General features: G+C 27.8%; 1 protein-coding gene across 1 annotated transcript; it reads right to left on the bottom strand.

Annotated features, from left to right (window-relative positions):
* Nucleotides 1-804: 804 nt before the first annotated feature.
* LOC137810662 (methylsterol monooxygenase 2-2) lies at nucleotides 805-3,667 on the bottom strand. The gene is made up of 7 exons (XM_068612049.2): nucleotides 3,584-3,667; nucleotides 3,286-3,423; nucleotides 2,017-2,162; nucleotides 1,744-1,863; nucleotides 1,440-1,652; nucleotides 1,271-1,351; nucleotides 805-1,109 (listed from the first exon to the last, which is right to left on the bottom strand). Exons 1-7 carry the CDS (start codon nucleotides 3,611-3,613, stop codon nucleotides 1,019-1,021), a joined length of 819 nt encoding a protein of 272 aa, XP_068468150.1. The 5' UTR covers nucleotides 3,614-3,667; the 3' UTR covers nucleotides 805-1,018.
* Nucleotides 3,668-13,342: the final 9,675 nt, after the last annotated feature.

Raw genomic sequence — 13,342 nt, 5'->3', positions numbered from 1 at the left:
TATGAAAAAAAAATAAAGTGTTTAACTAAATATTTCCATATTAAAAAACTTAGCTTTTCTGTTATTTTCTCTAATTCAAAATTAAAAGACAAATCATCATGTTTATGACTTAAAGTTTATTTTTAAGTATCAGTTGGATTAAATGAAGTAATTTAATGAAAGGAGTTTCATATATTCAACAGACTAAAAACTGTTCAAGATCAATATATATATTTACTCTTTCATAAAGACAACATCATTTTTTTTAAAAGATAAGAGTATAAATGTGTTTAAAATTATAAAAAAATCTTTTAAACAATAAAGAAACAAATCGAATTTTAGTAAAATAAAGGTATATTTTAACATTGATATTAGAATGAAGTAATTTATTTTTAAATGTTTTTATTTTAAAAACAAATTAATACTAAAAGTCATTATAAATTTTTTATGAAACTTACCAGATTCCTAAAATATTTAAACTTGAAATCGATTTCTCCACATATAAAAAAATACATGTAATCATTCACTAAAAAATGACATGGTATTTTTTATCATTTAAGATCATCAAATGTTTATCTAAACACGCTTCCCTAATCATCACACTCAATCAAGATGTTTCCTTACCAAATATCTCAGCATCCATATGCTGAGTGTCTCAGTGCTATGTTCATTCAATGTGCTGCTTACAAATAAACACAACTCAACAGCAATTTGTCATTCTCATGACAAATACTTGTTAATTCTGATTAGGATGTTCATAGTTGGCTACCCAACATACCAAATATTTAAGATCAACTACAGAGTCTTATGGTGCTTGCTTTGAACTTTGATGCATAACCACCAAATACCAAATTGCAAATTAATTGAAAGTTTAAGTCTAACACATAAGAAATGAACCATTGAAGACAATAACTTCCTTATTTTTGTCTGAAAAACAAAACATATATGTCCTTAAAGCAAGTGCAGTATGACAATGATCTTATGTCCTTGAGTTGAATATCAACACTGATCTTTATGTACTCCCAAAAACCTTTGTACCTCAATGTTGTTTCTTTTGCTCACTACTGATCTCAGCTTCTGCTTTCTTGGATGCCTTCAAGTTTGTGTACCCTGTGTCAGTTCCGAAAATCCTATACACAAGAAACAACAGAAAAAATTGCATACCACCATCAGCCTTACTAGTGAAACATCTTAAAAGAAAAGCTTGTTTTATATCTTGTATAGTTTTATCTCTATTTTTATAACACCAACAAGACTAATGCTTTTATAAAAAAATATGTGGAACACATACCTGTCCATGTATGTGAAGGTTGAGGAGTAGTTTCTTGACTTGGTGTACAGCAACCGGTGATGATAGTCATGGAAATCAGCTCTGAAAATGAGGATGCAAAGTTTAACAATAAGAACTATAGTGGAATAAATCCAGTGAATGATGCCAAGGAAAGGAACATCACACTCACCCCCCATACAATGGAATGAAATTTGAAAGACTCCATGGAAAATGGTAACCGCAATGCACCTCAACTGTCTCCAGGACTCTCAAAATCATCCATAGCCACAGAGTCATCAAGTGAGGACCAGTAAGAACAGGACCAATAATGGTAGCAAATCCAAGGAAAAGTATCTCAGCAGGATGAGCATATTCAGAGGTAAGTCCAAAAGGTGTAGCATACCTTCACAAGATAGGAAAAACCTTTTGTAGCTGTGAGCAAAACCTTCAAAGGCACAAATGAAAATCAACCCCAGAATATGCATAAAACTTACTCATGGTGAACACTGTGCACAGTGGTGTACAACCATTTTGTGTGTAATATCCTGTGTCCCCAGTAGAATATAAAATCCTCCAATATGAAGTAGAAGACTATTTGGATAAAAATGATTTTCCTGCAAAACCAAAAATAAGATATTTTCATGATTACTTAAAGAAAATAAATGTTAGAAATGTTCATATCGTAATAGCTTTTTATCATGTAACTAAAAAATGTCTACATACAATTATTACTATTATTATAACTACTAAAAGAATGCTTGAAGTACCAGGATGGCAATGGAAGACTGATCTGCATGCCCATGCGCTTAAGCAAAGGATAGGAAATTATCACAACAGGTAGATTGACACCAAAATGGTACAGTATCAAACGACTGATACATTTTTCTTGAGCTGCAGGGCTATTATTTTTTCCCTGCATAAAAGAAGCATTAGAAGTTATATATATTTAACAAACTGATAGCATGTGTGGAAGTGAATCAGAATATTCACATCAAAATGGACACTACTAGTTCTAGCTTTTACTTTTTTCACATCAAAATGACCACTATTAGTTCTAGTTTTTACATTAAGGATGTGATTTATGCCTGTAGAACCATTTTCAAATACACTATATACACTATGAGACGGTCAGGCTTCAAAATGGTGGAAATACAAAAAAAAAAAAAAAAAAGATGATTAATAAGCAGCAAATTAGTGGTCACACAGAAAAGATTGATTATTGTAAAACAGGAAAGAACAAAAGGACCACATATTTGAGGGAAATGTTTTTTTTTGTTTTCATTCTCTCTTTTCGTCCTTAATTATACAACTACCATCTTATTTTCAATTTGTTTTCAGTATTTATTTTATTACAGAAAACAGCTTGACTGTTTCATGTACAATAATTTTGATTTCTGTATTTTTAGTACAATATTTTTAAAACAAGTGAAAACAAAAAATGAAAAGAGAAGTGAAGAAACTCTAACTTTCTCCAAAGTAGATAATTATATATATATATGAAAGGAAAAATTGAGAAATTTTCTATATGTACTCATTGGGAGATTGCAGTCCATGAAATAATTCAACCATAGCAGAAATTAGACATGCATGTGCTGCAAGAGATTCTTTGAACCATTTCTCGTTCAGGGCATAAAGACAAGTAAGAAAACATAAATATGGATGATCAGCCAGAGGGCATTTGGATCCTTTCCTGTTCTTGAACAACATATGATCCTGGTGAAGAGAAAATAAAAATTCATCTTTATCAAATAAGGTCCATCTGGTAGGATCCGAAGTTAAAATTGTATTTTTCTCTCAAACAAAGTCACATCATGGTCAGGATCCAAAACCTTTGAAATCCTCATCATGCAGAACATAGAGAAAAAGAAGATGGAGAGACATTGGAAAATCTGTTACAACTCTCAAACAAAACCACATCAAGTGAATACAAAATTGATTTTCCGACCAAGAAAAACAACAAAGAAGGACAAAATTTCATCCTGTGAAACATGTCCTCAATTTCAATTGTCAAAGACAGAAGAAGAATAAGGTGAAACCTGAATCTTATACTTGCTGAGCCACCTTGACCTCTCCAGCATCATATAAGGAAGTCCAGACAAAAAGAAAACACTTTCATGTAGAAAGAAAGTTCCCAGACAAGCCAATTGAAATTCGCTGAAATGTGTGATCAAAAACTGCAATCACAAGAACATGCAAAATGCCCAATCATCAAACACTAGTTCAAAATTTGGTTGACAAACAAGATTGACATGCAACCAACTTTTGAAGATAACTTTAAAATGAGACATTGTAAAAGAAATTAGAGATGAAGCTGAGTGAAGGGTGAGATAGGACCTGCCAAGAAGATTGAACTAAGGAAGCCATGGCTCATTGGAGGTGGAAAGAACTTATGTGAAAGAGAGAGTGTTTAGTGTGAAGAGTTAGACACATAAATACTAATATACACCTCCAGTATGACCAACCAAGTGTCAACTCTTCCAGGGGAGGGCCCTTCTTACACATCACTCTTGTCATAATGGTTCATGCATAAATTTTGTCCCACTTTTGATTAAGTGTGGGTAAAGATATTTGTTCACAACTCACATTTTTCCTAAAATTATATTACAGCTTCTAATATTATTATTTTAATAACTTTTCATATCATTTAATTTTAAACTTACCTTATATTATATCATTTTCCTTTTAATATTTATATTTAGTTCTCAGCTTTTAAGTTTTAACAAATTGTCATACAATAATTTTATATAATAAAAATATATAATCATTTACTTATATTATGTAAACTTCTTTATTATATATTTATTGAATTAAATTAATGTCAAATATAAAATAACATTTAACTTTAATTACATTAAAATTTATTTTTATAATTATAATAATAGTATTTACTAAATAATATTATTTAATTTAAATAAAAGATAATAAAACGCCTGTACTATTACTGATGGTATAATAATTAATATTTCATTTAAATTAAAATAACTATAACTTTCTATACTTTAAATGAAATGTGATATATTAATAATTAAATTTATTATAATAAAATACTTTTGTAATAAATAATAATGTTAGTGCGAGTTTTGAAAATAATCAATTCTAAAAAGATAATAAAAAACTTATTTAAAGGATAAAACCAAATACACTTTTTTTCTCTCAATTCATCTGTTTGATTCAAATTGAAAATAAATAAAATTAAAAACTAAATTATTTATTATATTCAAATATAATATTATACCTTTAGAATTAATTAAAAATTAATAAATGTCTATTAATTATTTTAAGATTTTATTTATTATAATTATGATGTATTTATAGTTATCAAGCATAATAATTAATTTACCTTTTTTAAATGTAAGATTATATAATTTATTTATAAATATATAAAAAAAATAAAGTATACATTTGATAATAATTATAAAAAATATAACATAATTTTATTTAAAACAATTATTATTTTTTAAATTAAAAAATTGATTTCAATTTCACATTAATTTAAAATTGAACTCAATCAAATTATATTTAAATTTTATATTTAGTTTATATAAATTTATAATAAAAGTTAAAGTCCAACCAAATTGATACTTAAAACTCTAAATTGTTAATATATTTAATTTAATGTATATATCATTAAAAGTAATACTATAAATTGTTAAATATTTAATGACATTATGGTTAAATATTTAATGACATTATGGTTGAAATAAATTAAGTAGTCTACATGTTTTTTCCCTTTTATTCGATAATTAAAACTTTTAATTTTCTTATTAATGATAATGAAATATAAAATTATAAATTATTTATGAGAAAATATAAATAAACATTAATAATTGATTTTTAATATAACCTAATATTTTATATTTTTTTTATATAGATTGATTTTATTATTAATGTTATATATTAAAGAGTGAATATTTTAAAAAAAAGTACACTTGATTAAATTTTAATGTCATAAATTTAGATATTTTTAATTAAATTATTATTAAAAAAATTGATTCAACTAAAATTAAATTAAAAATACTCATATTTATAAAATGTTTAAAAGTTAATTAAACATGGAAGATAATACAAAATACATGGTTTTCCTTGTAAAACATAAAAATGTTCTAAAATATGCACCACCGTGCTAAAAAATTTATATATACAAAACATGTTTTCAAAATCCTCTTCTACATTCATGCTCTGTGTTTATTTTTAAGAGGTTACACTATAAGTATTGTTTATGTGAAATTTTTCCTAATAGTGTAGTTTAATTAAAGTTGCATATCTAACAGAGTAATTTAATTCCAATTGCATTTAGATCAATATGACAAACGTTTTATTTAGAAAATCATTTTAAGTAAAATGTATTTGAGTTTAAATACAAAATTTTCCAAATTATTAAATCATTAATCTTATTTAAAATTGATGTTTTCTTTTGTGATTTAGAGATATTAAATAATATTTGAAAACATAAGAGTAGTGATGTCATATAGTATTTTAAGAATGTAAAGATTAAGTATTGATATTTACGTGACCTAGTGATTCGTCAGACTAGTAGAAGATACTTGTATTGTCTAATAAGTGCAATCTTTAGTGTTCATCTGATAACTTGTAAGCGAGAGTTTTGATATTGTTGTCTTGTGACATCCAATGAAAATCGTCTGACAATATCTTCTCATGAGTCCATGAGCACTAAGATTGCCTCTTAAGAAGTTTGTCTGATCCATGATCCATTTCAATAAAATCATCTAACACGAGCTTATAATATATATGGTTTGATATGTTCCTCTACTCAAACACTAAAAATACTACAAGACTTTATTCAATCAAAATAATTTTAAAATACTATAAAATATAATTGGTAGATTTAATATATTAAAATTGATTTTAATATTTTAAAACATTCTTCACAATTGAGAAGAGCATTTAATAAATCAATTTAATTTTTAACCCCTTAGAATCACCAAAAGAGGTGTCTTTAAGTGATTTTATTCCACTAAAACTCATCTTAATCAATTACCAATTAACATTTAACAAGAAAATTTTAAAATTGTTTTTTTACTCAATCTATCAATGAATAATTAGACAAAAGAAATATTTACACAAAAATTAAACATAAAAATTATAACTCCAAACACAAAATCAAACAATCAAATCAAGTTAGGTCAACACTAATTTGCAATGTAATTGAAAACATCAAATCTTCAAATTTTCAAGTTTTTGTATCTATACAAGTCACCAAGAATTTAGTATATCATTGTTGCAGGTCATTTAATTGATATAGGGTGAAATTTTAAAAAAATAGTTTTGAGTTTTGTGAAGATTCATCCTCTTTCAAGAAATTTATGTAGTTGATGTCATTTTCAAGCGCTTACAAAATATGATTTTAAAAATGTTAATATTAAAATAATAAAGTTAAATAGTTTATTCATTCAAACTTAATATAATTTATACTTTTATACAACTTTAATTTATTTTTATAATATTTATTATAAAAAAACAAAATAAAAATCACTAATATCAAATTAATATTCAATTAAAATTAACTTTGTTTTAACTTAAATATAAAAAAAATCTGGTATAATTAAATTTTTTAATATCAGTTTAAATAAAAATAAATAAAAATATTAATTATACTGATATATATATATATATATATATATATATATATATCAATTATTGGTATCAATATTTTTAACGTATCAAATTTAATTTTACATTAAATTTATGATATTGTTGTTTTGTTAAATTTTCATATCAAAATTAATAAAGCATTGAAGGAGGTAGTACATCAAGATAAAGATAAATAACACTGATCTTGCAGACATATACATATTCCATCATGTCTTAATTATCACATCCTTTCACAAAACTAAATTAAATTAAATTTTCAATTGGAAAGACACTCACATTCTAGTTGCAAAATTAAATTGCTGATCACACCAATTTAAAAACAGTAAGGTCAAATTGTGTAAAGACTGAAATGCATAGTACTTGAAACCACATCAATATTCATTGAATTAAATTTTGTCACTATTTATATTTAATAAATAGTTATAAAGTTTTTTTATATTAACTATTCTCATTTTTACATAAAAAGAAAATCATATATAAATTAGTTAAAAGTCAAGTAGAAATAATTAAAAAAACAGAAATCATTTTATAATCTTACATTAATTTTCTCTTTTCTATTTTCTTTTTTTGAAACTAAGTTCGATTTTACTATTAAAAAAGAATTTCAAATTAAATACAGCAAAACCAATCGAGAAAAAAAGTGAAACAAATCTTAAAAACTAATATTTTCTACCCCATAACCACAAATGCACTATAAAAATCACATTCTAGTGGTGTCTTTGGATGTTGGGAGTGCAGGGTGCGCCGTGAAAGAAATCAAAAGAAGAGATAGGGTGAAAAACCTAGGTGAGGATTTAGGGATTATTTAATTATGAACTAAAAGGAAAAAAATGTAATTCCACAAATATTATGGGATGCCACAAGAACCTAGGGTGCACAAAGAAATAGCCCTATCACTCTCATAAACCTTTACTGCATTGGGTCATGTATCTTCTCGGCCCATGTTCTTGTCTCACTTGTAGGCCCAAAATCTATTCATATTAGAAGGTCAAAATTATTTCCTGAAAAAGATACTAATTTCTGCCCCTTAAAATTATAAAGGCAAATCATTTCAATATTTGAGATGTTTTTATTATGTTTTTCCGTACATAATTAGTTTCATGCAAAAATTACATTATTAACTTAATAAAGGTGTATGACTTTGGATCTCCAGTAAAACAGTAGACAGCATTAAGAACTCAAAGATGTTAATTTGGTATTATTGAGAATAAAGTGAAAGAAGAGAGTGAAAACACGAGGGTAACTAAATTAATTGTGTAATTTAAATAAATAAATTTAAGTTAAACTGAAATAATTTTTATGATTCATTTATAATTATTTTTTTAACTTATATAATTATATTTTATATATTTAATAATAACTCTTTTAAATTTTTATTCAGATAGTTTAATATTCTCATAACACAAGTTTTTTTTTTATATCTGAAACTTAATTTCAGTTCATCGGATATTCTTCTTTAAAAACGAAATAAGAGTTAAAATTTTATTTATCATTCACGTTAGAAGTTGGAAGAAAATCATTAGATATAAACTAATTTTAAAAATAAAAAATAATTAGTCACTATATTATTAAAATAGATATTATTTTAGAGATTAAAAAATTATTGATATCTAAAGTAATTCTTATTATTAATAAATAGTTCCTCAATTGATGCATAATTAATTACCAAAATTTTAGCTACCAATTTAATAGTTGGTAACAAATTAAAATCAATTTAGAAATTATTTATTAATAATAGAAATTAATTTATATACTGATAATTTTTTAATCTTTAAAATAATATATAATTTAGTTAACATAGTAATTAGTTAGTTTTTATTTCTAAAATTAGTTTCTATTTAATGATTTTTTATACTGTCACAATCTTTTTAAATTATTTTTCTTTAAATTTTTTATGATTTTTCTTGAATGTTCTAGAGTTGATTATCATTGTTTTTACTATCAAAGAGTCTTATTGAAATGATAACTATTTGAGAATCAATTTTGATCAATCAAAATCTCAATTAAAGTAAATTTTTCTTTTTCTTAATATTTCAAGTTTCCTTTTCTTGTTTTAGTTGTATGCGGAGAGTTACGTTATTGCATGTAAAATCATAGTCTAATATGAATCTCTAGGTTAGGTTCATAAAAATATGTTTGGCATGTGAATCATGCATAATGTGAGCAAGTTATGACTTTTCTAAAAGTTTTAAGAGCAATTACTTTAAAAAAATTTGGAAATTAAGGTAAGGAGAGTTGATAATTTCATTTGTTTTTAATTGATTTTGGATTTTATATGAAGTTTGATTCTCAGCTAAAATTGATGTTTTATCTAATTTATGTTGAAAATTGATGGAATGATTTGATTTTGTTTTGATATTGGATTTTCTAATTAAAGTGTAAAGTGTATTGATGGTGTTGAGATGTTGGAATGAAAACTATATGTATTTAGATGATTTGATATTATAATTGAGGAAACACAAAGTGATTAGATTTTGGATTATTATAATATTAATTGTTCATCCTATAATTTTTATTAATCAATTATGTTTGAAGTAGTTGCATTTAGATCTTGTAAATAGATTACGATGGATGCTTTAGTTAAATTGCTTTGAAATTGTATAAATACGATCAATGATTATGAGTTGCTTGAATTATTATTAAGCTATGTTGTTTTGTATTTGAGATATTGATTTTGAGCAAGATAAATGTTATATGAGTTTTAAATCATTAGTGTTATCTTAGATGTTGTTTTAAACTCTCTTTTTTAAATGTTAGAATTTTTTTAGTTTAGAATTTGAAGTTTCACTCCAAGAAAAAAAAAGAGGATTTTAATGAAGGTTATTTAGCAAATGTTAATATAACTCAGAAATGGATTTAATTAATGGATGTTTTTTTAATCTTTGTTAAGTTTCAAAGATTTATTCTAAAATCTCAGCAATTCAGTGGTCTGAAAAGCAATTTCCAAGTGTTCACATATGTAAGAATCTGGAGATTCAAATATCAATCTGAAACGTTTTTCAGATTTTCTTGAGTTGTGTGTTTTTCAGTCATGTTCATTCAGTGCTTCATTGTTATTGGCGCGATTTTTGTTTTAGATCTCACGAAAAAAATCAAAATCTTTCGATTTCGTTGGAATTGGTTCATGTAAGTTCTTCTTCCACTTTCACTTTTGATCTGGAAATTTTTTGGTTTTGTGCTTTGCGTTCACTCTTCTTCGTTTTTTGGAGCGATTTTGGAGAATTTTAATCGGTGAAAGGAGATTTGCCTTTTCTGACGACCTAAATCGGTGAAATGGTGATGATACGAATCAAAGTGGTTCAGTGTTGTTTGTTAAAGCAAAATTTGCTTTTAACGATGTCGTTTGCGATTGTTTGTGGTGGTCATCATCTTTAAAAGGAAACAAAATCGCATTGCATGGTGATCAGAGGTGTATGTGTTGGTGGAACAATCGTGTTGTGTCTTTGACTTTGAGTGCGTGTATTTTCTTGTGTCGTTTGAAATTTACAAGCAGTATCCAATTTGGTGATTTAGAAAGAAATTGTTGGTGAACTTTTCTTTTTTGGTGCAGAATTTTCGTAATTAACACTTGTTATTCTGGTATTGGTGGAATTGTTAGATTTAATTTGGTGCATTTTTTTTTTCAATTTGAATAGGGTGATTAGATTTTTTTATGAAAAAGAACGTGAAGTTGAATTTGATTTTGATTGAAAACATTATTAAAAAAAAATAGTAGCTTGGTGATTTGGTGTTTTCATTGCTCGTAGTGAAAGTAGTACATTTCACACGATTAATTGCTCTCCCCGTCTTCTTTTACAAAGAGAAGTTTATGCTAGTCAACTTATTGAACTCTTAGACGAAAGGATCTTTACATTTTGTCCATTTCACAATGCGTGTCTTTTGGTTATGGAGTTTTAGCTGATGCTTGGCTTTGCAGAAATGTGGATGAAGTGCCTAACACCAAGTGTAAACGACTGATGCATGGAAAAGTTTCTCCATTATGACAGGTGTCGAAGCAGATATTGAGGTCTCCTTATGTGGATTATATGGTTCTTGCAACGATTGTGAGTAGACCTCAAGTGCATGACAAGAAAAGAATAGAATGCATGAGGGCTTCTAGGAGGCTTTCAACGTAGGTTCTTCAATATGCTAGCACCCTAGTCAAGGTGAACACCTATCATTCTTTTGTTCAATGATTGCACATTTGTTCTATAATTGCACATTTTTTAATTGTATACATCCTATATAAAAAAATCGGTTGTTTATGAGTAGTATAATATAAATCTATGAAATCCTCATAATTTTGTCTAATAATGTCGACTTTATGTTTTTATCCAAAAAAAGTTGAAATTGACAACCAGGCATAACAACAGATGAAATTGACTAAGTAGTTCATCAAATGATAGTTGACAATGGTGCATAACTATATCCTTTTAGCTATGATGGTTTTCCAAAGAGTCTATAAATGAATGCATCTACCTGGAATACCAAATTCCTATGCACTTGAGGTGCTTTTGGTCAATTTCTTTCCAAGTTAAACATTCCATGTTAAAAAAAATTGTTAGACGCATTCTTTATTTACAGGATGGTGATATAATCAACAATGATGTTACGGTTTATCTAAATGTAAGTTTGTTTCTTTTCCAAGGGGTGGGTTATGGGGCTGATTTTGCTTTTATGAGATGGTGATAATGGAATGGCCATAAAATTTCATTTTCCATTTGGCTTGTTCCCATTACATTTTTCTTTTTGTTAAGCCATCCTGATGATATCATCAACATCTCTGCTTATTATGTTGATACCCTCTTGTGTATTGCATGGGAGAAGTGATAGGTAGGAGTTTAATGAGACCAACATTGAGCTTTTCATGAACAAGGTGGTAGTCTATTTCAATGTGCTTTGTTCGTTCGTGGAAGATTTGATTGGAGACAATATGGATAGCAGACTGGTTGCCACAGTATAAGGTTGTTGGTTGTATGAATTGAATGCATAGTTCAATGAATAGGTAAGTGACCCACTGTAATTCACATGTGTTAGTGGCGAGAGCTCTGTATTCGACTTCAGAGGAGCTGCAAGAGATGATCTGTTGTTTCTTGGACTTCCAAGAGATGAGAGAGTCGCCAAGGAAGATAAAGTATCCTGTGATGGATTTGTGTGTCTCATGAAATGTGGCCCAGTCAAAATCACTAACACCCCGAAGTTGAATGGTACTTGTTCGAGGTAAAAAGATGTCGTCACATGAATTGGTCTTTAAGTAACAAAGAAGGTGTGAGACAAGTTGTTGGTGGAGTGTTGTAGGTGCAAATATAAATTGACTGAGAGTGTTTACAGTAAAAGCAATTTCGGGGCGAGTATTGGTTAAGTAAATAAGTCTCCCAATGAGTCTCTTGAAGGTAAAGGTTGCTTTAAGGGTGAGGAGGATGCCATAAGAAGACGAAATCTTTGAAGAATGTGACATGCGAATGGTTACTAGAGCTGAATCTAACATCTTGGTTTCATACAAAAGATCAAGGGTATATTTGCGTTGGCTGAGATGCAGACTTGTACTATTGCAGGCTACCTCAAAGCCTAGGAAATAAGTAAGGTTGCCCAAGATTTTGATTTTGAAATGGTGATCCAAAGAGGTAGTAATAGATGTAATTTCCTCAATGTCATCACCCGTAAGTATCAAGTCATCAACATAAATAAGAATGGTAGCTAGTTTGAGGCCATTATATTTAAGAAATAAAGAGTGATCAGCAGCAGATAAAGTGTAATTGTTAGTTAAGAGAAAGTGGGAAAGTTTGGCATACCATTGTCGTCCTGCTTGACAAAGGCCAAAGGGAACGTTGTAATTTACATACATGATTTGAAAATGGTAGAGAAAGGCCAAGGGGAGGAGTCATGTAGACTTCCTCATGAAGATCACCATGAAGGAATGCATTGTTGACATCTAGTTGTTTCAAAATCCAATTTTGTGAAGTGGCAATAACAAGCAATAGAAGTAAAGTAGTTAATTTAGCAATAGAAGCAAAAGTGTTTGGCAACTAACTGTGCCTTGTGACGGTCAATAGTGTCATCAGATTTGTGTTTTACTTTATAAACCTGCTTACAACTAATCGACTTCTTCCCCGGAGGAAGAAGAGTGAACTGCCAAGTGTTGTTAGAAGCAAGGGCAGAAAGTTTAGCTTGCATGGTCGTTTGCCAGCAAGAATGTTTGGAAGCCTAAATGTAAGAATGAGGTTATGTGTTAGAATTAATTGAAGAGACAACATGCTTAAAAGAAGAAGATAAAGTTGTATAAGAGATGTATTTATGTATGGGGTACCTGGTACTGATGGAGTTGGATGTGGTGCGAAGGTCCGCAAGGTAGTGGGAATAGGAAGAGATAAAGTGTTGGGACCCCTGTCAAGGTCATTATCCAACTTGTATGGAAAATGAGATTCATAAAAGATAACATGTTTTGAGGTTTCAATGTGATGATCATTCATATTTAAAAAGATATAACCCTTTGTATTATGG

This window comes from Phaseolus vulgaris, chromosome 2, assembly GCF_051622355.1.
Source record: "Phaseolus vulgaris cultivar YP4 chromosome 2, ASM5162235v1, whole genome shotgun sequence".
Classification (NCBI taxonomy): domain Eukaryota; kingdom Viridiplantae; phylum Streptophyta; class Magnoliopsida; order Fabales; family Fabaceae; genus Phaseolus; species Phaseolus vulgaris.
The sequence above is the reverse complement of the archived record's forward strand: the minus strand, read 5'-3'. Positions and strand labels throughout refer to the sequence as shown.

Coding starts and splice junctions, on each gene's coding strand:
- LOC137810662 (XM_068612049.2), bottom strand. CDS start 3,613: ATGGCTTCCTTAGTTCAATCTTCTTGGCAG. Junction 1,653..1,743: donor GTGCACAGTGTTCACCATGA/GTAAGTTTTATG, acceptor TATCTTGTGAAG/GTATGCTACACCTTTTGGAC. Junction 1,110..1,270: donor ACCTTCACATACATGGACAG/GTATGTGTTCCA, acceptor TCTTGTGTATAG/GATTTTCGGAACTGACACAG.